Source organism: Stenella coeruleoalba (assembly GCF_951394435.1).
Source record: "Stenella coeruleoalba genome assembly, chromosome: 18".
Lineage (NCBI taxonomy): Eukaryota > Metazoa > Chordata > Mammalia > Artiodactyla > Delphinidae > Stenella > Stenella coeruleoalba.
The window spans coordinates 34,258,130-34,286,025 of record NC_137164.1 but is presented as its reverse complement, the minus strand read 5'-3'; the positions used below and the strand labels follow the sequence as shown (position 1 = coordinate 34,286,025).

Sequence of the window (27,896 nt, the reverse complement as noted above, 5' to 3'; positions counted from 1 at the left end):
GTTACTAATTTTCTTGGGAATCTGAATGACATTAAATGGAATAAAGTTAGTGAGTGGCCCAGGAATGCCTGAAAGTTTGTTTGTCAGAGTGGCCAAGGAAAGTTAAGCAAGGAAGAAAACCAAATGAAAAACAGAATCACATTATTATGGCTGAGTTTACTCCCAAGATTCCATGCAGAGCTCTCTGTAGAGCTGGGTTGGGTTATAACTTATGCCAGAGCTCTGCGTGGGGCTGACACCATCTCATGCCAAGCTCTCAGTTCTGAGCTAACGTCCTCTCTAGTCCACTCTATGGAGTGGAAACTTTGGAGGAATGACCAATGTGTTCCACGGTGTAGGAAGAGGGAAATTGTGAACGTGACTTTCTAAATTGTGGAGGAAGTAACCACTGTAAATGTGCCTTGAACTATGTTGTTTAATTTGACCAGTCAGATCAATGACTTTCCCCTTGAATGAAATGCTGCTACGTATATGAGCAGAAAAACAAAACTGGTATAAGGAATAGATAGCTAGAGGGAAGCAGCCGCATAGCACAGGGAGATCAGCTTGGTGCTTTGTGACCACCTAGAGGGGTGGGATAGGGAGGGTGGGAGGGAGGGAGATGCAAGAGGGGAGAGATATGGGGACATATGTATATGTATAACTGATTTACTTTGTTATAAAGCAGAAACACACCATTGTAAAGCAATTCTACTCCAATAAAGATGTTAAAAAAAAACTGGTATAAGGAGATGGAGAGACTGGGAGTTTTATTTTCCCACCAATTAACTTTTCTGCTGACCATAACCTTCCCTTTGAGCCTCCTAGACCTTGGGGATGATCGCAACCCCTTGGGTTGGGTGATGGCAACCCCATCTTCACTAGAACCTCTATAGTTAACTTTGATTTTTCCCACTCCGTCTATCCATCCCATGTATGCAGTCAGACATCTGATCTTGGACTTTTACTGACAAAATATGCTTGAATATAACCATTTCTTTTCACTCCCACTGCTACTGCTATTGTCACTGCCTTAACTAGGGCTTTATCTTTAAGTTCTTTATATAAATATATAAATATCTATATATAAATAAAATATACAAATAAATAAAATATAATATTCTGATGATTTTAAAGTATTTTATTGATAAAGACTTTTCCTGATAAAGATACACAATATCTTATATAAATATTTTTGTATTATCTGTTCTTTTCTTAGAATTTTAGTCATATGATTCTATCTCTTGGTATGTCTAGAACTTTTTGATTGAATGCTGGCTATTTTATTTGGCTTTTTTTTGTTTTTCTCAGTGGAAATGTTGTTTTGCTTCAAAATATTTTATTCTACCTGGAAGTAGCAAATCTTCAAATTACAATTTTTTAAATGCTTTCAAATATCAATACTATAGGTGTCACAAAATCTAGAAAAATGACATTTAAAAATTAACTACTGCCAGGTGTGTCTCTATAAAACTTTTCCCCCACTCTTTTATCTATATATTCTTTAACTGCCTCCTCATATGACAGTTTATCTATTTTAGAAATAAAATTTTAAGAAATAAACTTTGTAGTTTATAGACATAGATTTCTTTTAACATGGTTGATTAGAATTTGCTTTTAGTTATTAATAGTTTAGAAAAGTTTATTTCAGCTTCACAATTTATTATTGATAATGTCACATTAATTTTCATTGTTAACTTTAAGAAAACCTCTATAGATTACTTCCTCATAAATATTTACTATTATAAATGCATTACTGATTTCAGTACTGCTATAGGTTTGTGCATAACAGGAATTCTGATAAAATACTCATTCACACCATTCCATTACACACATTATTGATGGAATATTTTCTTTCTTTCTTTCTTTCTTTCTTTCTTTCTTTCTTTCTTTCTTTCTTTCTTTCTTTCTTTCTTTCTTTCTTTCTTTCTTTCTTTTCTTTCTTTCTTCTTGGCTGTGTTGGGTCTTTGTTGCTGTGCACAGGCTTTCTCTAGTTGCAGCAAGTGGGGGCTACTCTTTGTTGTGGTGCGCAGGCTTCTCATTGCGGTGGCTTCTCTTGTTGCAGAGCACGGGGTCTAGGCACGCAGGCTTCAGTAGTTGTGGCTTGCAGGCTCAGTAGGTGTGGCTCACGGGCTCTAGAACACAGGCTCCGTAGTTGTGGCGCACGGGCTTAGTTGCTCCGCGGCATGTGGGATCTTCCCGGACCAGGACTCGAACCCGTGTCCACTGCATTGGTAGGTGGCTTCTTAACCACTGAGCCATCAGGGAAGACCCTGGAATATATTCTTGAGAGAAGAAAATTTCCGTTTTGACTAAGCATTGATGAGAACTGAATCTTTGACTTATCTTTCACATGCCTGATGATTGAAATAATTTTCCACAGAATAGCTTATGGTTTTATACTTTTCAGTTCTTTTTTTCTTCTTCAAACGCACATGCTTTGAGAGCTGTGAAGTGCAAGACATGGCTATATTGTAAGGTGGTTTTTGTCCTTATGCTTCTGTGTCTTGTGCTAGTTAAGTCAGTAGAGTAGTCAGTAGGAGTACTGGAAGTTATTCCTGTAATGGGATAGTATATAGTCAATTACATATGGTGGTGTCTGAAAATCACATAATAGCCTCACTTAAAACATCTCCTTAGGGCTTCTCTGGTGGTACAGTGTTTGAGAGTCTGCCTGCCGATGCAAGGGACACGGGTTCATGCCCCGGTCTGGGAGGATCCCACATGCCATGGAGCGGCTAGGTCCGTGAGCCATGGCCGCTGAGCCTGCGTGTCCAGAGCCTGTACTCCGCAACGGGAGAGGCCACAACTGTGAGAGGCCCGCGGAACGCAAAAGTATATATATATATGTATATATATATATGTGTATATATATATATATATATATGTATATATATATATATATATACACATATATATATATACATATATATATATATATATATCCTTAGCCAGATTTCAAAAAAGCCGGTGGCCATTCCAATATGATCCAATGTAGCAGAATATGATGGAAGGAAAATTGGCAAAGAAAGAGATGCTGGTCTTCCCTGATGGAAGTTAAAATATCTCACTTTTGACAATTTTGCAAAAACCTATAATTACATGAACTAATTTCTAGGCTTCTTCGTAGGACCTAAAAAGGAACCCATAGAGTTGTGGAACAACAATAGAAGCTACTGTGATGAGAAGCCCAGGCACCGCAACAAAGAGTAGCCCCCGCTCGCCACAACTAGAGAAAGCCTGCACACAACATTGAAGACCGAACACAGCCAAAATAAAAATAAATATTTATTTTTAAAAAAGTAATACTCAGGTTTGAGGCATGAGAAATATGATGAGGAAAAATTAGCTAATGTTTTCAGAACTTTTTAAATATCAAACTCAGTCTCTAAGATTTTAACATTATATACAACATTGGTTACTTATTAGTGGTTTGGGAAGGCCAATTGAAAATTTTCTGATCTTACCGTATTGAAATTCATGGCCCTAATGTTTTCCACATTGACTATATGAATGATGAAGAAAATTCAATCATGTATTTCATTTCCAACTGGACAGAAAACAAAATTTTAAAAAGTGGACTACTGACTTTTGATTTCTTCTAAGGCAAATGTATAGGTAATTTTTATTCCCTGAGTAGGAGAAAAATGGTGGAAGAGGGCAGGGTTAAGAATTAAGATTTCAAGACCGTGAGAGGTAGATGGCCAACCAGAGTTCCTAAGGTTCGGTGCCTGTAACTGTTGCCGTCGCTTAAGCCTGCCAAAGCAGTGGTATGGCTGCTGCCCTCGTATTTGCTACCTCTAGAAACATTCTTGCCAGTAGTGGCGGCAGCGGGACTCAATTACCCCCTTTTCGCTCTCTCTCCAGAAGCTCCAGATGGCGTCTTCCGTGGGCAACGTGGCCGACAGCACAGAACCAACGAAACGTATGCTTTCCTTCCAAGGGTTAGCTGAGTTGGCACATCGAGAATATCAGGCAGGAGATTTTGAGGCAGCTGAGAGACACTGCATGCAGCTCTGGAGACAAGAGCCAGACAACACTGGTGTACTTTTATTACTTTAATCTATACACTTCCAGTGTCGAAGGCTGGACAGATCTGCCCACTTTAGTACTCTGGCAATTAAACAGAACCCTATTCTGGCAGAAGCCTATTCGAATTTGGGGAATGTGTACAAGGAAACAGGGCAGTTGCAGGAAGCAATTGAGCATTACCGGTATGCATTGCATCTCAGACCAGATTTCATCGATGGTTATATTAACCTGGCAGCTGCTTTGGTGGCAGCAGGTGACATGGAAGGGGCAGTACAAGCTTACGTCTCTGCCCTTCAGTACAATCCTGATTTGTACCGTGTTCACAGTGACTTGGGGAACCTGCTTAAAGCCCTGGGTGGCTTGGAAGAAGCCAAGGCATGTTATTTGAAAGCAATTGAGATGCAACCGAACTTTGTGGTAGCTTGGAGTAATCTTGGCTGTGTTTTCAATGCACAAGGGGAGATTTGGCTTGCAATTCATTACTTTGAAAAGGCTGTCACCCTTGACCCCAATTTTCTGGATGCTTATATCAATTTAGGAAATGTCTTGAAAGAGGCATGGATTTGTGACAGAGCTGTGGCAGGTTACCTTTGTGCCCTAAGCTTGAGTCCAAATCATGCAATGGTACATGCCAACCTGGCTTGTGTATACTATGAGCAAGGCCTGATAGATCTGGCAATAGACACCTACAGGCGAGCTATTGAATTGCAACCACATTTCCCTGATGCTTACTGCAACCTAGCTAACGCCCTCAAAGAGAGGGGCAGTGTTGCCGAAGCAGAAGGTTGTTATAATACAGCTCTCCGGCTGTGTCCCACCCATGCAGACTCTCTGAATAACCTAGCCAATTTCAAACGAGAACAGGGAAACATTGAAGAGGCAGTTCGCTTGTATTGTAAAGCATTAGAAGTCTTCCCAGAGTTTGCTGCTGCCCATTCAAATTTAGCAAGTGTATTGCAGCATCAGGGAAAACTGCAGGAAACTCTGATGCATTATAAGGAGGCTATTCGAATCAGTCCTACCTTTGCTGATGCCTACTCTAATATGGGAAACACTCTGAAGGAGAATGCAGGATGTTCAGGGAGCCTTGCAGTGTTATACTCGTGCCATTCAGATTAACCCTGCATTTGCGGATGCCTACAGCAATCTGGCTTCCATTCACAAGGATTCAGGGAATATTCCAGAAGCAATTGCTTCTTATCGCACTGCTCTGAAGCTTAAACCTGATTTTCCTGACACTTATTGTCATTTGGCTCATTGCCTGCAGATTGTCTCTGATTGGACAGACTATGATGAGCGAATGAAGAAGTTGGTCAGCATTGTGGCTGACCAGTTAGAGAAGAATAGGTTGCCTTCTGTGCAGCCTCATCATAGTGTGCTGTATCCTCTTTCTCATGGCGTCAGGAAGGCTATTGCTGAGAGGCATGGGAACCTCTACTTGGATAACATAAATGTCCTTCATAAACCACCGTATGAACATCCAAAAGACTTGAAGCTCAGTGATGGTCGACTGCGTGTAGGATATGTGAGTTCTGACTTTGGGAATCATCCTACTTCTCATCTTATGCAGTCTATTCCAGGCATGCACAATCCTGATAAATTTGAGGTATTCTGTTATGCCCTGAGCCCAGATGATGGCACAAACTTCCGAGTGAAAGTGATGGCAGAAGCCAATCATTTCATTGATCTTTCTCAGATTCCATGCAATGGAAAAGCAGCTGATCGCATCCATCAATATGGTATACACATCCTTGTAAATATGAATGGTTATACCAAGGGTGCTCGAAATGAACTCTTTGCTCTCAGGCTAGCTCCTATTCAGGCAATGTGGCTGGGGTACCCTGGGACTAGTGGCATGCTTTTCATGGATTATATCATCACTGATCAGGAAACTTCACCTGCTGAAGTTGCTGAGCAGTATTCTGAGAAACTGGCTTATATGCCCCATACTTTCTTTATTGGTGATCATGCTAATATGTTCCCTCACCTGAAGAAGAAAGCAGTCATCGATTTTAAGTCCAATGGGCACATTTATGACAATCGGATTGTGCTGAATGACATCGACCTCAAAGCATTTCTTGATAGTCTACCAGATGTGAAAATTGTCAAGATGAAATGTCCTGATGGAGGACACAACACCGACAGCAGTAATACAGCTCTTAATATGCCTGTCATTCCAATGAATACTATTGCAGAAGCAGTTATTGAAATGATTAACAGAGGACAAATTCAGATAGCAATTAATGGATTCAGTATTAGCAATGGGCTGGCAACTACCTTGATCAACAATAAGGCTGCCACTGGAGAGGAGGTTCCCCATACCATTATTGTAACCACACGTTCTCAGTATGGGTTACCGGAAGATGCCATTGTGTACTGTAACTAATCAGTTATATAAAATTGACCCATCTACTTTGCAGATGTGGGCAAATATTCTGAAGGGTGTTCCCAATAGTGTACTGTGGCTGTTGCGTTTTCCAGCAGTAGGAGAACCTAATATTCAACAGTATGCACAAAATATGGGCCTTCCCCCAGAACCGTATCATTTTTTCACCTGTTGCTCTTAAAGAGGAACATGTTCGGAGAGGTCAGCTGGCTGATGTCTGCTTGGACACTCCACTCTGTAATGGACACACCACAGGGATGGATGTCCTTTGGGCAGGGACACCCATGGTGACTATGCCAGGAGAGACTCTTGCTTCCTGAGTTGCAGCTTCCCAGCTTACTTGTTTAGGTTGTCTTGAGCTTATTGCTAAAAATAGACAAGAATACGAAGACATAGCTGTGAAACTGCGAACTGATCTAGAATACCTGAAGAAAATTCGTGGCAAAGTCTGGAAGCAGAGAACATCTAGCCCTCTGTTCAACACCAAACAATACACAATGGAACTAGAGAGGCTCTATCTACAGATGTGGGAACATTATGCAGTTGGCAACAAACCTGATCACATGATTAAGCCTGTTGAAGTCACTGAGTCGGCCTAAATAATGACTGTATGTACAAGAGAATTACCCCTGTACCTGAGCCTCAACCTTCTGCGGGAAAGGGAATTACTTTCTCCTTATCTGTACAATACCATGTTGAAGATGGATGACAATGATAAGAAATAGCACAGCCAGACTTGCTTCCTGCATGATCATGATAGGGAGAGACACAAGAGATGGGAAACTGCTGTTCCACAAGGAGTCTCCATAGAATTTTGCAGCAGCCAGGTGTCTGGAAGGTCTGGAAGGTAAGTCTGGAAGGTCTGATCTCCCTTGGTCTTCCATGGGATGGATAGTTAGTGTGGAAGCGAGATAGAGATTGCCCAGCCGTTTTGTGATTATCATGGATTGATTGAGTCTTCTGAATAATTTTTTTTCTTTATATTTTAGGTATTGGAGCTTTTAAAAATGTTTGGTTTCAGGTATTTTTGTTCATGTGAAGTGTATATGATTCTCTTGAGATAAGGTTTTAAGCTAAAATATTCCTTGTTTTAGTTTCTGAACCGTACAGATAAATGGGGACTTTGCTGGTGTAGTCTTTTTATAGGTTTTATAAACCACTTGAGCCTATATCACTCATTTTAGTGTCTGATATAATGTTTGGAACTATCAGTGCTTTGTTGGTTTATAGATGATGGCTTAAATTCTTTTTCTGGTCCGTTTCCTTCTTCCCTTCCCCCCACTTTAAAAATTCTCCTGTAACTTGGCTAACAAAAAACCAAGTCTGATTCAAAACCTCCCAGAGTGTTTCTCTTAACCGCATCATCTGGTGCCAAATGAAGATTCTTAGGAGTGATTATTAATTATGAAGGGCACAGTTGTGGTACTGTCACTGATGATAATAATAATGGATTTTTGGCCTAGAGTTTTGACCTATTTCACCAGTGTTTTACCATTGACTGCCCCTCTATGCTGCTTCCAAAAGTGATAGTGTGTGATAAGATTTTTACTTTCATTTCTAAAGTTTGCTTTTTTTTTTGAGTCCTGTTCTTCCTTTTTCTTTCAGCAGAAATGAAATCCCAGGTAAGTATAAGTATTCAAATATTTGATCAGTAAGTCACAGTTATCTCCAGTACATTAAATAACTTTCATCAAAAAACGTTATAGGTAAAAAGCTCTGAAGGACCAGCTATGTATATGATAATTATGTTTCAGATATTCTAGGGTATTATATATTAAAACTTGTCTTCTGGACGTGGTCTTGAAGTCTTTATGGATTCAGCCTCAGTAGTAGTGAACTGCACTGCTACTTGGTTTAGAGTACAAATTAGACTTTAGCCCTTCTGGAAGTTGAGTTTTTGGTATTGAAAACCATAGGAAAGAAATTATTGTATTTCCACAAAGGATCGAGGGCTTGAGGCTTAAACAAGCCAACATATGTGTGGGAAGCAGTCAGCCTTGAGAGCAGGCTACAGACATGCCAGGCATGCCGCCGCTCCCTGCTCGAAGGGACTGTCCCTACTTGTTCTCCTCCTTGTTCCATTCCATGGGAGATAAATCACCAGGGCCCAGAAATCAGAAAGAATGTAAAATGAGACAAGCAAAGCTGTTTCCCCCCTGCACGTGCAGGTTATTTTTGATGATTCTGGCTTTATGGGTTTTCTCCCAGGGAAGTTAACCCTGAGCCGAGACAGTCTTTACATAATGTAAACCACCGTCTGGCAACCTTCCCTTTTCTAGTCTATATAATCTGCAACTGTAGCGCAATAAAATTTGCCTTGCAGCCATCAGTTGTCTTGGTCCTTCTGACCCCAATTGTCGGTGCTACTTCAGTTCCTTACCCCATCCCTTCTGGCCCTGGGCGGTGAAATCCTCTTTCTCCGGCTAGTCCGCGGCAAGTGGCGCCCGAACAGGGACCTGAAGCGTGAAGGCAATTAAAAGAAAAAGAAAATGCAAGTAAGAGAACCCTTATGCAAAATATGTGTGGCCACGAATAAAAGTGAAACTAATAGAGGCATAAGGCAATAGTCAGAAGTAAAATAAGATGGGGCAAAGGGCTCAAAGGAGTGTGAATTATTTGCTCAGGTTTTACTTTCGATGCTTAAAGCTCGGGGTAATAAAGTTTCTACCTCACAGCTGACTGAGTTTTTGCAGCATATCCGTGATGTATCTCCCTGGTTTCCCGATGGCGGCTCTGTTGACATAGAAATCTGGCAGAAAGTTGGAGATTTAAAAAATTATTATGAGTCTCGAGGGCCTACTCATACTCCTGTTGTTACATTTAGTGTGTGGAATCTGATAAAAGAATGTTTAGATTCTTCTCATGATAGTGTTGATTTGAATGTAAAGTCAGAAAAACATAAGCCTCTGACAGAAGAAAAGACTGTATTATCAGCTACTGCGTTGCCACTTCATAAACTGAAAGAGCTAATTAATTTAAATATTTCAGATGAGCGGCATGTGGGATCTTCCCAGACCGGGGCATGAACCCGTGTCCCCTGCATCGGCAGGCGGACTCTCAACCACTACACCACCAGGGAAGCCCGAAGAGGAACATTTTCTAATGGCTATGATAAATAAGTCAGTGAAAAAGCTTCAAATTAGTAAGGACTGTCTTCCTCAAAAATCTACATCTGTAAAAATGCTCAGTCCCTTGCAGCGTGCTGTACAAGGAGCAATAAAACGAGGAGAAGATCCTATTTTCTGTTGTCCTGTCATAGAAAGACCTGATCCTAATAATCCTCAACAAGCTATTAGGGAGCATCGGGCTCTTCCTTTTAAAGTTTTGAAAGATTTAAAATCTGCCTGTGCTCAATATGGGCCCACTGCTCCTTTTACTACTGCTATGGTTGACAGGAGAAGCTATTGCAGGAGAAGCTCTTCCCCCGGCTGATTGGAAATCTATAGCACGAGTTTGTTTAAATGGTGGAGATTATTTAATATGGAAGTTTGATTTTTATGAACGGGCTGTTGAACAAGCAGAAAAGAATGCGGCCCATAATTTTCCAGTTGATTATAATATGCTGATTGGGGAAGGACAATGTATTTCTTTACAAGATCAATTAACTTATCCCTTTGTTGCTTATCCTCAAATACATCATTTAGCATTAGAAGCCTGGAGGAAATTACCTTATACACACACAACTGAGGATCTTTCAAAAATTAGGGACCTAATGAACCATATGCTGATTTTGTAGATAGATTGTTACAGGCGGTGGGGAGACTCATTGTGGATGGACTCACTGGTACAATTGTAGTTAAGCAACTAACTTTTGCAAACGCTAATAATGCATGTCAGGCTGCGATTCGACCTTGGAGAAAACGGGGAACATTGGAGGATTATATTCGCCTTTGTGCAGACATTGGGCCTGCTTATATACAGGGTGCTGCTATGGCTGCAGCATTAACTAAAGTGGGGTTTAAAAACAATCAAAAGAAAACAAAGACTTGTTTTAAATGCAGAAAGGCAGGTCATTTTGCTAGAGAATGTAGATCTTTTAGTTCTAAACCTAGTCCTTCCTTCCCTACTCAAAAATCTCCAGATGGTCAGAAAATCCCTGGTTTATGCCCTAGATGCAATAGGGGAAAACATTGGGCACGAGATTGTCGCTCAGTGGCCAACAAGGATGGGACACCACTGTCGGAAAACTCCTGCCGGGGCCTTCCCCGGCCCCAACAAACAATAGGGCCAATGTCTGTGTATCCTTCTCAAATTATAAATCAGACATTAACCAGAAACAAAAACATACAGTATCCTCGCTCTCCAGAGTAACACCAGGAAGCGCAGGACTGGACCTCAGTACCTCCACCCGATATGTATTAACTCCTGAAATGGGTCCTGAGGCCCTCTCTACGGGCATCTATGGACCTTTACCCAAGGGTTTGATGGGACTGTTATTGGGAACAAGTAGTGTCACCATGAAGGGTTTAACTATTATGCCAGGAGTCATAGATTCTGGCTACGAAGGAGAAATAAAAATCATGGCACAAACTATTAAAAATATAATAACTATTTCTCCTGACGATAAAATTGCACAATTGCTACTTTTGCCCTTTGTACCTCGTGGACAAATTTTACAACATCAAAAGAGAGAAACAGAGGCTTTTGGATCATCTAATGCTGCCTACTGGATTCAGAAGATAGGGAAAGAACGTCCAGAAATGAAATTAACCATTAATGGAAAGGTTTTTTCAGGTTTGTTAGACACTGGAGCTGATGTCTCTGTTATGCACAGATACACTGGCCTAAACATTGGCCCATTAGTCCTACTATTACATAACTTCAAGGAATAGGACAAAGTTCTTCTCCTGTGCAAAGTAGTCAGTTATTATTATGGCAAGATAGTGAGGGCCATTCAGGATACTTCCAGCCTTATGTTTTGCCTGAGCTGACTTTAAACCTCTGGGGCCGAGATATATTAAAAGAAATGGGAGTATTACTTTATAGTCCAAATTCTCAAGTCTCTAATATGATGCTGAATCAAGGATTTCTTCACACAAAAGGGCTGGGAACAAATCAACAAGGAACTGTCTATCCTACTGATGTGAAAATAAAAAATGATAGACAAGCTTTAGGTTTTTCTTAGGGGCCTTGGATTCTCCTCCACTCACTGCTGATCCAATTACTTGGCTGACTGATGACCCTGTGTGGGTGGACCAATGGCCCCTCACAACGGAGAAATTAGAAGCTGCAGAACAATTAGTACTGGAACAATTAGGGCATTTAGAAATTTCCAATAGTCCTTGGAATACTCCTATTTCTATTATCAAGAAAAAATCTGGAAAATATAGGTTATTACAGGAGCTAAGAGCTGTTAATAAAACTATGCTAATAATGGGAGCTCTGCAACCAGGCCTACCCTCTCCAACAGCCATACTACACAATTATCATGTTTTAGTTATAGATTTAAAAGATTGTTTTTTCACTATTCCTTTGTTTCCTGAAGATAGAAAACATTTTGCTTTTAGCTTGCCTTCCTTATATTTTAAGGAACCCATGAGGAGATGTCAATGGAAAATATAGCCTCAGGGCATGGCAAATAGTCCTACATTATGCCAAAAATATGTGGCTCAGGCCTTGACTCCTGTGAGAAAAAGGTTGCCAACGTTATAGCTCATACATTATATGGATGATATACTTTTAGCCACTAATAATATTTCTTTATTAGAGACTGCTTTTCAATTTTTACAACAATCCTTACGATCATTTGGCTTGGTCATTGCCTCAAAAGTCAAAGACAATCTCCATTTTTATATTTGGGAAAATATATTGATAACACTACTATTAGGCCTCAAAAACTGCAAATTTGAGTTGATAATTTGAAAACATGAAATGATTTTCAAAAATTACTTGGAGATATTAATTGGCTAAGGGCTTCCTTAAAACTTACTACTGCTCAATTACAGCCTTTGTTGGATATTCTTAAAGGTGACTCAGATCCTTCTTCTTCACGCTCTATGACTCCAGAAGGATTTCAAGCTTTACAAATAGTCAATAGATCTGTCAGTTCTACACAATTAACTAGAGTTCATACTCACCTTCCAATTTTCTTAATAATTTGTCCAACTCCTTATGTGCCTACTGCCGTCTTATGGCAAACTGTTGGAATTATTGAATAGATTCATATGAAATCTACACCCTCTAAAGTTATTAACCCTTATTATGAACTTATTAGTAATTTAATAATGCAAGGTAGAACTAGATGCTTACAACTTATAAATACAGAACCTTCTCAAATTATTATCCCTTATTCAGTTAGTCAACAAAATTGGCTTTTTCAACATAGTAATTAATGGGGTCTTGCTCTTGCAGGATTTTCAGGTACCTTGGAATGCCATTACCCTGCTGATAAATTGATCCAATTCAGCAAACTTAACTCATATCTTTCCTTCTATAATTAGGCAACAGCCTATTCCTCATGTACCTTTGGTTTTTACAGACGGTTCTTCTTCAGGAGTGGATACTGTAATCATTGACGACGGAACAAAACTCATTAGACAAACTTCCTTGACTTCAGCTCAACGTGTTGAACTGTATGCTGTCATTATGGCTTTTAAACATTTGCCTTCTATATCTTTTAATTTGTTTTCTGATAGTAAATATCTTATTAGCTTATTATTTCTTCTGGAGACTGCGACCATAGGACATACTAATGACCCTGAATTATCATCCTCTTTTTGTTTGCTTCAACAGCTTATTCGTTCCCACGATGGTCCTGTTGCAGGTCTGTATATCCGTGCTCATTCTAACTTGCCTGGTCCATTGACTAAACTTAATGTGACAGCAGATGTTTTAACTCCATCTAAACGTGACCTTTATCCTGTGCACTTTCCTCCCAAGAATAGAGTTGAAGTTACTCCTCCTCCTCAATCTCTTTTCCCTAAAGCAGGACATATCCCAATTTACCGTACTCCTACTTTCTGTTCGTCATGCTGTCAAGAATGGCTAATGTATTGCATTCATTATCTTCATACTGTTGATACTCATGGTGCATGTCCTGGACACCCTCATATTATGGTAAGTTATGATCAAACTGCTTCACAAGCAGCACAACAATCGCATGCTTTACACCATCAGTCGGCGGCTACATTACGCAAACAATTTTCCCTTACTCGTGAAGCTGCCCGACAAATTGTTAAGCAATGCTTACGTCACCTTCCTGTTCCACATTATGGTGTTAATCCTCGTGGATTATTACCTAGTCATTTATGGCAAATGGATGTTACTCATATCCCGTCTTTTGGGAAATTACAGTTTGTTCATGTCACTATTGATACTTATCCTGGTTTCCTCTGTGCTACAGCACAGACCGGAGAAGCTACTGAACATGTTATCACTCATTTATTACACTGTTTTGCTTTCACGAACCTTCCCAAAATTATTAAAACAGATAACGGGCCCACTTACACTAGTGCTGCTTTTGCAACATTTTGTAATTCATTACAAATTACCCATATTACAGGCATTCCATATAACCCTCAAGGACAAGGTATTATAGAACGTGCAAATAGATCTTGAAAGCTAACTATTGAAAAAATAAAAAAGGGGGAATTATACAGAACAACACCACATAACCTTATAAATCATGCTTTGTTTATTTTAAATTTTCGCACTGTTGATAAATTTGGCCGGTCTGCAGGGGAGAGGTTGATGGCTGAGCCAAGATTGGCCTCTCAATCTCCGGAGCTCCTCTGGAAAGATCCGTTAACCAGCACTTGGCATGGTCCTGATCCTGTGTTGATTTGGGGCCGTGGTCACGTGTGTATCTTTCCCAGATCAGCGCCTGGACGTCGCTGGCTTTCTGAGCGCTTAGTCAAGCAAATAGATGGCTCGCCACAGCCCACAACTAGTTCAGAAGATGAAGAAGCTCTGCATCTCTCCCGAAAATTTGACACTGTTGATTCAGAAAAAGAAGAAGAGGAGACCACTTGCCAGGACGACTCAAAGGAGTGATGTTCCAACTTGGGGACAAATTAAACAATTGGTTTCACGAGCTCAAGAGTTAGTGAAACAACAGAATAATCCTGTTACACCTGTAACTTTATTTTTGGCTATGTTGGCAACCATTTCATGTGTTCCCTCTGTTAATGCAGCAACTTACTGGGCCTATGTACCTGATCCTCCACTATTACAACCCATATCTTGGTCTGAAGCAGAGTTTCCTGTATTTTACAATGATACTGTTTATGGGCCTCTTATTGGGAATATAAAACAAATCAATATGTCTGTAAATTATACTAACTGGTTTAGTACCCATCCTGTCTGTCTTAGCCCATTGAATCTGGAAACTGGATGTGTAAAGACTATTAGTTATGAGCATACAGATGTTTATGAGGGAACGGATCAATCAATTAGTTTGTCAGACTCTCCAGGCATCCTTCGTTTTACAGGAACCAACATTACTCTTACATGCCCGGCTACCAACCGACGAGAGGATCTTAACAATACCATCATTTGGTATAAAATGGGCAACCTATTAATATTAGAGGTCGAATCTCATACGCCTCACCACTTAGGGATTCCACTATTACTATAGCCAAGGTTACAGGTGAAGATTCAGGAAATTATTTCTGTATGAAGTGTTTACTTGGAGGACAAGGGATACTTATAGCTGGACATAAGGTTACTATTCTTAACAGAAAATCAAAAAATCAATTTCCTCCTTTTATGACCATTAATTTTCCTGGATCCAGTTTTGAACGTTGCAATGCATCTTGGAATAATAACCAAATATGGTGTACTATAGATTATACCAAGGGGTCAATTCTTATCTCTTCTATTCCCTTCATAGATAGGTTTATCAATCATATTTCAAAAGAACTGGGATATAAGGAAACTAGCTCTAATTTATTCCAATACACCTGTTATAACTTGTGTTGCTCCTCCATATACACTTTTGATTGGTTCTATTAACATTGGTAGTTCTTCCAAAGGAGGATATAATACTAGCTGTGTTAATTGTATTTTTAGTAGTTGTGTGTTCCCTTCTGCAGGAACGCAATCTGTGCTTATACTAAAGCAACCCATATATGTTATGGTGCCTGTACATCTGAGAGAACCTTGGTATGAAGATACTGGAGTACAGGCATGGATGGAACTCTCTAAAGCCTTGCAGAGAAGGAGATGCTTTATTGGGTGGCTAATAGTAAGTTTACTTGCCTTGGCTGCTCTGTCTGCTACCGCAGCTACTGCCGGTCTTGCTCTTTCACAGAGTATTAATCATGCTCACTTTGCTAATCAATTATCTCAGAATACCAGTCTTGCTTTATCTTTACAAAGTCACATAGATTTACAGATTAATAACAAGTTAGATGAATTTAAAAATGCAGTTATGGGGATTGGAGATCAGATGGCAGCATTAAAATTGAGGATGCGTTTAGCTTGTCATGCAAAGTATACATGGATTTGTGTTACTCCTAAAAAGTACAATGACTGTATTTGGGAATGGGAAAAAGTAAAAATGCATCTGCTGAGTGTTTGGTCAGATAATAATATTAGTCTTGATCTTAAGAAGTTAAATGCTGAAATTCAGGTTATACAAAATGCACATCTTCATGATATTTCACCAGAATATGTAATTCAAACTTTACTGGATCATTTAAAGTGGTTAAACCCTCAGTCTTGGATTACTGGAAGGTTGTCAGGATTTATTACCCTGGCCATAATTTGCCTATTATTGATAATAATCTTCTCATGTCTGTTTCGTATCCTCATGCAACAATATACTACTCTCGGCACTAAGCTTCATGGAATAATTTTGCAGCAAAAATTAAAAAATAAAAAAGGGGGACCTGTGGGAAGCAGTCAGCCATGAGAGCAGGCTATGGACGTGCCAGGCATGCTGCCGCTCACTGCCTGCTCGAAGGGACTGTCCCTACTTGTTCCCCTTCTTGTTCCATTCCATGGGAAATAAATCACCAGGGCCCAGAGATCAGAAAGAACGTAAACTGAGATAAGCAAAGCTGTCTCCCCCCTGCACGTGTAGGTTATTTTTGATGATTCTGGCTTTATGGGTTTTCTCCCAGGGAAGTTAACCCTGAGCCGAGACAGTCTGTACATAATGTAAACCACCGTCTGGCAACCTTCCCTTTTCTAGTCTATATAATCTGCAACTGTAGCGCAATAAAATTTGCCTTGCAACCATCAGTTGTCTTGGTCCTTCTGACCCCAATCGTCGGTGCTACTTCAGTTCCTTACCCCTTCCCTTCTGGCCCTGGGCGGTGAAATCCTCTTTCTCCGGCTGGTCCGCAGCACATATGAATATATGTTTTTGTCTTGCTCTACTGCACATATGCTGTCTAGTAACAGGTATTTTGTCTGCTAGTAGTGTTCTAGGTTATGTCTTTCCAAAGCGCTGAGGCAGTGCACCTATTCTGTAGTTGCAGCTGATGCCTGAATGTATCCTAGCTGAAAATTATTGATTAATAAGAACTTGAATTTCTGAAAGATTTGTACTGTTAACCAAAATCTGAGCAAGGAGTCTCAAATATAATTCTTAGCCAGAATTACATGTTAATGAACCATTTTACAGTGTAAATCAAGGAACATCAGTGTAGGGATTTCTTTTAATTTATTTTTTACCTGCTTGAAATATCAGTTAAAAGTTGCCAGCTTGGTTGCAGATGAATGGACGTTTGAAGTTCACCAAACTACTTAATGTGGAATAGGATAATAGACTTCCAATGCCCTCAAGGCTGTGACCTTGCAGCCATTTTACATAGCACATCATCCTCCTATAGGGATGAACCTTTCCCTGGCCCAAAAAGTAGCTGCTCTGTTGAAGCTTTGCTTATTGTAACAGTCTTTTGTTTCCAGGTTACATGTCTGTGGAAGACTTAATTCTGAATAGAGATATAGATATTACTGGAAACTAATTGTTTTTTCTATTATACTCTGCTTTATCAAAAAAGTAAAACATTTAAATTGTGCTACAGAAATTCAGATGTTGTCTTGCAAGCTTTAAACAATAAATGAATGATTTGCCCTTAAAAAAAAAAATTAAGCAGTTAAGCTGTTTGTCCCACATCAGACAAATTATCCTTATACCTCCTGTCAATATTGTTAACAGAGACTGTTATTTTATTAATCCTTATGATCCCGTGATTCTTTCTTTCATGTTTCAGGGCACAGCAGGTGAGAGAGTGGATTTGTTAAGCTGGGTGGGTTTATCCTTCTTTTATGCGTTCATTCAATTTTATGTTCATTTACTTATTGTACACATATGGCAATAGAAGCTGCTAAAGCAATCATTGCTATTCTGCAAAACAACAAGGCACAGAAGCAGATGTCTTATTTCCAAGATTTCTCAGGAAATCTCCCAGGATTATTATGATTAAAGATCCTTTCCCCCCACTCCCTGGAGAGGACAAGGGACTGCTCGCTGGAGGTTTTTTAATGACTTGGGGAAAGGCTCAAATATCCCCCCATTATGGTAATCCACCCCAGGGGCAAACCACACAAGAATATTATGAATTTATTTTATTTTTCTATCCTTGCAAAGGTAATACTCAGCTCATTAGAATATGAAAACTATACTGTCAAATTTCAGAGTTACATGGATGAAGAAAATCACCAAAGTGGCATCATATCATGTGTGTTATAGTTGTATTTACTATATTAACTATGTTGTGTTAACAATATATTGCATAACTATATATAGTGAAAAGGCAAAATGCTGTAACTTATTTCAGAGAAAATGATTATGTTGGCAAACCCCAAATTGTACATTGTAGACGGGTCCTAGGAAAAGAAGATTTAATTCATAGTGGACAAGAGGTTAGCTTCTGTTTTCAGCCATGTGCTATTTCAAGAATTAAACATCATGAATAATACAGGATATAAGAGGAATAGTCTAAAGATGGAAAAGCACATTTTGATTAGGAAAGAGAATTTAAGGCTTAAGTCTTTTTTTTTTTTTAAGGAAAACTGCCTTATTACTATGAGATAAGAAAATTGTTTCTTTTCTTCCTTGCTTTCTTCTTCTTCTTCTTCTTTTTAACCTTTTTTATTTTGGATATTTGACCTCTAAGCTGAGATGACTGAAAATGCCTCCTCTGGGCATCAACCTTTTTGAAAGACTTTTTCCCCCTCCCTAAGGGCTATTTGTCTCTTGGAGGCATTGTCTACGTTACTCACCAAGAGGTAAGCATTTGTCCTTGCACTAAATGCTGACATCTCCTGATAAGAGGGAAGCTGCAAAGTAGAAGAATTGAAGGTCAATATGTTGATATTGGTCTCAAGTGGATTGATGTACATTTGTGTATTGGGGAAGCAGAGTGAAGCTTGAGAGTGGGCTAGTGGGGAGGGGTAAATATTTTGTGATGCTGTCTACCTATGGGCTTATAAAGTTTACAGCTGCATTAGGAGGACAAGCATTACCATTAGCATGAAAAGTAGGGCAGACCTCAGTTGCAAAAGCTTCTAGCCATACATATAGGGCAATACGTAAATGATACACCTTATTGCATTCACCCATTCACCCTCCCCTGTTCACGCTAATTGGAAATTTCAATCAATTTCAGAGAAGTAACACAACTATCAATCATTTTCCCTGGCACGAATCTTCCAGGAGGAAGAAAATGGAATACACCTAGCAACAGAGCTCACGCACTAGCCCATGTGTCTGAGATTTAATATCTGATCATTAGCTGGATTGAAGCCAAGAGGTGGTTCACAAAGTTGCTGCACATTAGAATCACCTGGGGAACTCTGAGACCTCCCCGTGCCCAGGCTCCTCCCTAGACCTACTGAATCAAAATTTCTGGGGCTGGGATCCAGAAGCCAATGTTTTTCTTAAAAGCTCTTCAGGTAATTCAAACGAGCAGCAAAGCTTGAGAACAAGCCCAATAACGGAAACAAACTTATTTCACACAGATAAAGTGGGGCAATTCATATGTTAAAAGAACATGATGAATATATATATATATATATATATATATATATATATATATATATATATATATATATCTTTTCTCTTTATTCTGTTGGTGTTTCAAATAGGCTTTTCGTTTTTCTTCTGCAAAAAGCGTTATTGTTTCCATTTGGTCCAAGGCTTGGTAGAGGGCTCCAGGGCAGTTACAAAGCTGCCTAGTGGCTGCAGAGCGGTGCTTCAGGCAGAAGCTCTGACGCCAGAGGGGCTTCTCAGAGGCCGCTGGACTTCAGAGACTCCTGTTTGTGCTCGAGGGTTAGCCTTTCAAAGAGATACTCGCCCAGCACAGCCTGTGGACCCACCAGCCTGCGGAGGTTGGTTATGTGGTCGCCCATCTTCTTGATGAGTTTCACCTGCTCCTCCATGAAGCGGCTCTCCAGGAAGTCACAGAGGTGGGAGCCTGCGCAGGCAGAGCCCAGGGCGCGCAGGTCCGATAGTGCCTGGTTCAGGTTCTTCTCCCTAAGAATGGTGGCTTCCACAGCATCCTGGGTTTTATCCCACTCATCTTGAGAAGGCTTCCGCACATCCTGGAAGAGGGCACGGCCGCAGCACTGGTTTTGCATCTTCAAAAGAAGCTGGGCACCCTCACACTTCTCCTCAGCCAGTTGGCGAAAAATGTGGCCCACACTGTCCAGAGTCCCATTGTTGCTGTCGAAATAGAAGTTCAGAGAGAGGTAAGTGTCCACAGGTTCATGTTGAATAGGCGGTGGACGGCCGCCTCCACCTCGATGGAATAATTCTGACGAACCTGGGAACTCGTGGTTGATCAGTGATAAGGAGCTAAGCTCAAAAAAATGGTGTTGGCCTGTCCTGGAGGCTGAGGATCGCTGAGTGGATGATTCCAAAGGTTGCGACAGGAAAAATGTTGGAGGGTGGTCGGGGGCTGGAGCAAGGAGCGTCCCTGGGTCTGTTCATTCCAAACACTGTTGAAGCAAAAGACAGATCTGCAGGACCGCCGAGCGCACTGCCTCAAATAGGCTTTGATATAAATGAACAAGAAGTCCAAGAAAGGAAAAAACTTACCCTTCCCCCCACCAAAATAGCTGGCGATACTAGAATCTAGATTTGGGAAGGGATTCTTCCATTACTTTCTTAACATTCCAAGCCACTAGAGCAGTGGTTCTCAAAGTATGGTCACCTTGTAACCAAGCAGTACCTTATGGGGCCTTCCTAGGACAGACCCATCCTCCATATCCTCTGCTGTAGTTCCTCTCTGAAGTACTCAGATAATAGTATCTCAGGCATATTTCTTGAGTTTTCAGATGCTAAAAACCACCCCCCAATGGAGGAAATTAACTCCTTGATGATCATGAGCATGTAGCTCCCAGACCTTCTGGCACCTAAGGATGGATAATGTTACCTGCCCTGTGGCCTCAACATCAACCAATCATAGGATTGTGCACAAGCTGATCACATTCCCTGGGATGTCCCTCCCTCACCTGGCCTTTAAAAATGCTTTGCTGAAATCCTTTGGAGATTTCAGGGTTTTTTGGAACACGGGCCATCCCTCTCCTTGCTTGATCCTGCAATAAACCTTTCTCTGCTCCAGACTCCAACCTTTAAGTTTGTTTGGCCTCACTGTGCTTCAGACACAGGAACCTGCATTCGGTAACAACCTGACCAGCTTTACCAGCGTCCCCTGATAATGTGTCAGATATTCAAGTTTTAGGGCCCTGTCCCAGCCCTATGGAATCAGCAACTCTGGTGGGGCTCAGTGATCTCTGTTGTAACAGGCCCTCCAGGTGATTTTTATTCACGTTAAAGTTTGAAAATATCTGCATTGTCAGCTGGCCAAAGCGTCCACCAGCAGGTGAAGGGGAGTGGCGCCTGGAAAAGATAGGGACCAGCCAAGGCAAGTACAGCAGCATTTGCCGTGGTAGTAATGGAGAATGCCTTTTCTCCACTGGTTGGCACAGACTAGGATCTGGGAGCAGTGGCAGGGTTATTTAGGATGCTTTACATTTCGATGTAGAGTGACGGCTGTCCTGGTTTGCCAGGGACTTCCCCTCTGTGAGCACTTAAAATCTCATCCTGGCAAACCCCTTAGCCCTGGGTTTGAAAAACGTAGGGAATAACATGAAATTTAGGGGAAACATGATCTAGGTTTTGGGCAAGTCACAAGTGCTAATTAAAGCTAAGCAAGTATGGACAACATCTAGCGTTCTTTACCCAGTTGCAGGGAGGTGAATCTGATTGGGTGAAAGGACTTATTGTTAAGAAATCTTCGTAGAAACATCCCCTTCTGCTTAGTCGGCTGGTTCTCAGTTCTGGCTAGACATTGGCATCGTCTGAGGAGATTTAAAATGATTTTATCAGTCTAGGATGACCAACCGTCAGTGTGAGGGTTTTTAAAAAGTGCCTCAGATGATTCTAATGTGCAGCCAAATTTAGGTGCCACTGCTTAAGCTTTTGAACCACTGCTACATATTTTCACCTCATCTTCCTATGAGAATATCCACCTGTAGTTGGTTTGTTTTTTTTCTTTTTCTTTTTTTAACTGTCTTATTATAAGATTTACTGTCTTAAATAAGATTGAATGTACAGGAAATCCTGCTAGTCCATCTGGTATAGCTGGATCCTTAGAATAATATCATTAAGATATATACCATTTAAGTATTGTGACTGGCCTTTTAAAAATTAACATATGCATTGAATTAGTACCATCTGTTTTGAAGTTGTCATGTTGGGGAGCTATACCTCTAATCTGCTGCCATTGCTAAATATCTGGACATCTCTTATTAGGAATTGCTTTTAAAAATCTTTAGGGATTAAAATCAAGATTGCTGTATTATTTGTACTGGGACCACAAAAACCTCACAAAGTTCCCCTGCTGTACCTTCTACCCCCTTCTCTTCCATGAAATGTTTGTTCCTGTCTTCTGCCTATTTTCTAGTTGGATTTTTTTAAGTTGTTTGGAGAGTTCTTTGTATATTATAGATACAAGTCATTTGTCTTATATGGGATTTTCAAATATGTTTTCCCACTGTGTAATTTGAGTTTTCACCCACTTAAAAGGATCTTCTATGAAGCATTTTTAACTCATTTTGATGAGATCCAATTTATCAGTTTTTGCATTTATTGATCATACTTTTGGTGTCAAGTCTAAGAATTATTCACCTAGTTCTAGATGTCAAAGATTTTCTCCTATTTTTTTTTCTAAAAATGTCCTGCTTTTACATTTAAGATTATGATCCACTTTGATTTAATTTTTGTGTAAGGTGTGGAGGTTTAGGTTAAGGTTCATTTTTTGTTTGTTTTTGTCGAGGGATGTCCAACTGTTTCAGTACCATTTTTTGAAAAGTCTATTTTTCCTTGATAGCTTTTGCACTGCTGTCAAAAGCAAGTTAAATGTATTTATGTCAGTCTATTTCTGGGTTGTCTATTCCATTCCATTGATCTATGTATCTACCCTCCATCATTACTGCAAAATCTTGAAATTGGGTAGATTAATTCCTCCCATTTTAATCTTCCTTTACAAATTGTTTTAGCTATTCTTCAGCCTCTTCTTACCATATAAATCTTAGAATAAGCTTGTCTATATCCACAAAAACCTTAAGGACATTTTAAGAGTAATTGTGTTAAGCCTCTTGGGGAGAATTGACATCTTTATTATGTTGTGTTTTCTAATACATGAACAAAGTATGTCTCCCTATTTGTTTGGGACTTTTAAATTTTTCTTCATCAGCATTTTGTAATTTTCAGTATAGAGGTCCTATAAATGTCTTATTGGGCTTATATTTAAGTATTTATTTAGGTCAGTTGTAAATGGCATCACATATTTTTATTTAAGCTTCTACACATTTGTTATTAATATATAATTTGATAAAATTGTGTTGACCTTGTACTCTAAAACATTTACAAACTAATATTATTTCTCAAGCTTTTTGTGGATTCCTTGGTATTTTCTCCATTTAGATTATCATCTCATCTTCAGATACAGACAGTTTTACTTTTCCTTAGTCAATATAATAGGATATATTACTATTCAACATTCAGTAGGATATGTTCCTTCCTATTCAACATAGTAGGAATAGTCCTTTTATCTTTTAAATAAACTTTTTAAAAATTTAACTTTTAAATTTATGTATTTATTTATTTTTGCTTTATTTTCTTACTAGAACCTCCAGTAATATATTTAATAAAAGTGGTGAGAGCAGATATCAGTGCCTTGTTTCTGATCTTACAGAGAAAGCATTCAGTCTTTCACAGTTAAATGTAATGTCGGTATAGGTTGTTTGTAGATCCTCTTTATGAGTTTCAGTATGTTCCTTTTCTATTCCTAGTTTGCTTGAAGTTTTTTTTTCCTTCTTTTTTTAAAATCATGAATGGGATTGGATTTTGTCAAATGCTTTCTCTGAATTAATGGATAGGATCACATGACTTTTCCCCCTTAATCTATTGGATATTGTGGATTACATTGTTTGATTTTCAAATATTTAACCAACTTTGCATAACTGGAATAAATACCACTTGGTCATGGTATATTATTCTTTTTATATATTTCTGGATTTAATTTGCTAATATCTGACTGAGGATTTTTACAGCCAATTTCATAAAACATATTGGTATGTAGTTTTCTTCTTTCTATACTATCCCTGTCTGGTTTTGGTATCAAGGTAATACTGGCTTCATAAAATTAATTAGGAACTGTTCCCTCTACTTCTATTTCTTATCAAGTCATGTAAAATTAGTGTTAATTCTTTAAGTCTTGGGTAAAAGTGAAACATCTAAGCCTGAATATTTCTTTTGGGAGTTTTTAAATGAAAAATCAATGTTTCTAATGGTTACAGGAAAATTGAGATTATCTATTTCATCTTGGCTGAGTTTTGGTAGTTTTGGGTGTAGAAGCATTGGTCCATTTCATCTACATTTTTGAATTTATAGTGTAGACTTTTTCATAATAACTTGTCCCTTATTAACCTGCAGGATATGTCATGGTATCCCTGGTTGCATTTCTGATATCTGTGATTTGTGCCATCTCTCTTTTTATCTTTATCAGTCTTGCTAGATCTTTATTGATTAGATTGTTTATTTCAAAGAACCAGCCTTTTGTTTCATTGATTCCCCCCCCCATTTTCAGTTTCATGGATTTCTGTTTCATCTTTATTATTTCCTTCTTTCTGCTTGTTTAGTGTTTTTTCCTCTTCCTTTTTTACTATTTTAATATAGAAAATTAGATTATTGCTTTGAAATATTTTCTTTCCCAATTTAGTGCTATAAACTTCCCTTTCAACATTGCTTCCACTTCATTCCACAAACTTTGATCTGTTATATCTGCATTCTTTTATTCTCTGAATTTAAAATTTTTTCCTTGATGCTGTCTTTTTTACCCATGAGTTATTTGGAATTGTGATGTTTAGTTTTCATGTGATTGAAGATTTTCCTGTTGTCTTTGTTATTGATTTCTAGTCTGATTCCATTATGGCTAGAGAACATACTCTCTATGATTTTAATTCTTTTAAATCTGCTAATGTTTTTTTATCACCCAGTATATGGTATATGAGTGAATGTTCCATGGACACTTGAATATGTATTCTGCTCTTATTGAGTGTGTTCTTTAAATGTCAGTTATATCCTGTTGATTGATGATGTTTTCAGTTCTTCCACATCCTTGCTGATTTTTCTCTCTGGTAGTTCTATAAATTGCTGTGTTGAAGTCTCAAATAATAATTGTGGATTTAAAATTTTCTCCTTTTACCTTTTTCAGTGTTTGCTTCATGTATTTTGAAGTTCTGTTGTTTGGTGCACACACATTTAGTATCACTAGGTCATCTAGGTGGATTATTCCTGTTATCTTTATGTAATGATCCTCTTTGCCCCTAATAATTTCCTTTGCTCTGAAATCTACTTTATCTGATATTAATATAGCCATTCCTGCTTTTTCTGATAAACGTTCACAGGATATATCATTTTCATCCTTTTATTCTGAACTACCTATATCATGATGTTTAAAGTAAGCTTCTTATAGACAGTATATAGTTGGATCATGCTTCTGATTTTTCATCTACTCTTCCAATCTCTGTCTTTGACTTGGTTATTTAGATCATTTACAGTTAATGTAATTATTGCTATGTTAGATTAGGTCTACCATTTTATTTTTTGTTTTGTCTTTTACCTTAGTTTCTCAATCCTGTGTTTCTCTTATTTTGCCTTCATGTAGGTTACTTAAACATTTTTTAATAAGTCCATTTTAATTTAATTTATTTATAATCATTTGTGTATACTGTTTGTATAGTTTTCTTAGTGGTTGTTTTTGGCATTACAGTATACATATGTAACTTATCATAGCCTACTGGAATCAGTGTTTTATTACTTCAAGTGAAGTTTCAAAATTTTACTTCCATTTAGGTCTCTTAATATTCCCCAGTTTTAAAGTATGATTTTCTGTAGTATTTCCTTTCTCTGCATTGAGAACCACATCAGATGGTGTCATCATTTTTGCTTTGACCATCAAGAAACTCATGAGGCTAATGATAGTCTCTGATATTTACCCCATTTGTTTTCACCCATTCCATTGTTCCCCTTTTCTTTCTGAAGTTCCCAGTCTTCTGTTATTGTTTTTTTATGTTTTCATAACAGTAGGTGATATCTGGGCTTTCCAGTGCCATTGGATATGAGTTTCAGGAAACACTGAGCCTGGCTCACTTAATGCTACTGAGTTGGAGGGTTTGTATATGTTGGGCCTGTTGGCACAGCAGATGCTAGCAGATTAGACTAATGTTGATGGGACTAGTGCCACAGGAGGATGGGTTCCCATTCAGGCTATGCTGCTGCTACAGTAGATCAAGTCCCCCTCTACCCCAAGTGTGGGGCAGTGACCTGATGCTGTCACTGCTTTGTATTAGGCTGCTTTTGCCTCAGGTGTGTGGTGGGATCCCTCGGAAGCTGCTGCTGCTGTCAATCACAAGGTAAATTCACTTCAGAAATACTTAAGTATAAATATATAGCCTGGCTGTTGTAGGACCTCTGTATTTGTTTTTTATTGTTTTCATACAAATTACAAAAAAATTAGTGACTCAAAACAATGTAATGTTATTACCTTACAAGTCTGACATTGGTCTCAATTGAGTAAAGTAAAAGTGTTGGCAGGATCGACAGATGAATGGATAAAGATGTGGCACAGGGCTTCCCTGGTGGTGCAGTGGTTGGGAGTCTGCCTGCTGATGCAAGGGACACGAGTCGTGCCCCGGTCCGGGAAGGTCCCACATGCCGCAGAGCGGCTGGGCCTGTAAGCCATGGCTGCTGAGCCTGCGCGTCCGGAGCCTGTGCTCCGCAACGGGAGAGGCCACAACAGTGAGTAGCCCGTGTACTGCAGGAAAAAAAAAAATGTGGCACGTATATACAATGAAATATTACTCAGCCATAAAAAGAAATGAAATTGAGTTATTTGTAGTGAGGTGGATTGACCTAGAGACTGTCATACAGAGTGAAGTAAGTCAGAAAGGGAAAAACAAATACAATATGCTAACACATATATATGGAATCTAAAAAAAAAAAAAAGAAAAAATGGTTATGAAGAACCTAGGGGCAGGGCAGGAATAAAGACGCAGCCATAGAGAGTGGACTTGAGGACACAGGGAAGGGGAAGGGTAATCTGGGATGAAGTGAGAGAGTGGCATGGACATATATACACTACCAAATGTAAAACAGATAACTAGTGGGAGGCAGCCGCAAAGCACAGGGAGATCAGCTCTGCTTTGTGTCCACCTAGAGGGGTGGGATAGGGAAGGAAGGGTGGTAGGGAGATGCAAGAGGGAGGGGATATGGAGATATATGTATATGTATAGCTGATTCACTTTGTTATGAAGCAGAAACTAACACACCACTGTAAAGCAATTATACTCCTATAAAGATGGTTAAAAAAGAAAAAAAAAAGTATTGGCAGAGCTACATTCTTTTCTGGAGGCTCTTAGGGATGTTTCTGTTCCCTGGACTTTATCTGCTTCCAGTGGTCACTTGTAGTCCTTGACTCAGAGTCCCCTTTCTCCACCTAAAAAACCCAAAATGTTGCATCTCTCTGATTCTGCTTCTATTAGGACATCTCTCTCTTTCTCTTTCTACAGTTGGAAATGGTTTTCTGCTTTTAAGGACTCATGCAATTAGATTTGTTCCATGAGGTAATCCAGGATAATCTTTCTATCTCAGGGTCTGTAACTTCAGTCATATCTGCAAAGTCCTCTTTACCATGTAAGGTAACATATTAATAGGTTCTAGGGATTAGGGTGAGGGCATTTTTAGGAGCCATTATGCTGCCTACCACATCCTTAACAAGTGACCTTGAGAAAATTACTGAGATTTTTAAAGCCTTACTTTCCTCAAACATAAAATGGAAAGATAGCTAGTTAATATCATGAAAGTGAAACAGTATATATGAAATCAACTAATTCAAAAAATAAGATTTCTTCTTTTTCTTTATGATTTACATGATTCTCAGAGTTCAGTTACTTGAAGAGTTACTTTTTCTTAAACAGAACTAAGGAATTTCAGGGTTCAGATGCTGTAAGATTGTCTGAATTATCTGAGTAACAATTA

The 27,896-nt window shown here is 39.1% G+C and overlaps 1 protein-coding gene and 1 pseudogene across 5 annotated transcripts in view; both read left to right on the top strand.

Annotated features, from left to right (window-relative positions):
* The window catches only part of LOC307176499 (UDP-N-acetylglucosamine--peptide N-acetylglucosaminyltransferase 110 kDa subunit-like), a 48,275-nt gene extending 30,840 nt beyond the window's left edge, over positions 1–17,435 (top strand). The window contains exons 2-5 of one of the 4 annotated variants that reach the window (XR_013824799.1): positions 3,847–3,904; positions 5,279–7,244; positions 13,130–13,160; positions 14,217–17,435. Coding sequence is in view for 1 of the 4 variants with exons in the window: in XM_079902682.1 (XP_079758808.1) it covers positions 5,312–6,397 (1,086 nt within the window). In the remaining 3 variants the exon portion in view is untranslated. Of the gene's footprint in view, positions 1–3,846; positions 3,905–5,278 lie in introns of all 4 variants that reach the window. The other 3 variants (XR_013824800.1, XR_013824801.1, XM_079902682.1) reach the window with 3 other exon arrangements.
* The window catches only part of LOC307176502 (centrosomal protein of 78 kDa-like), a 95,620-nt pseudogene that overhangs the window by 30,642 nt on the left and 37,082 nt on the right, over positions 1–27,896 (top strand). The window lies entirely within an intron of this gene.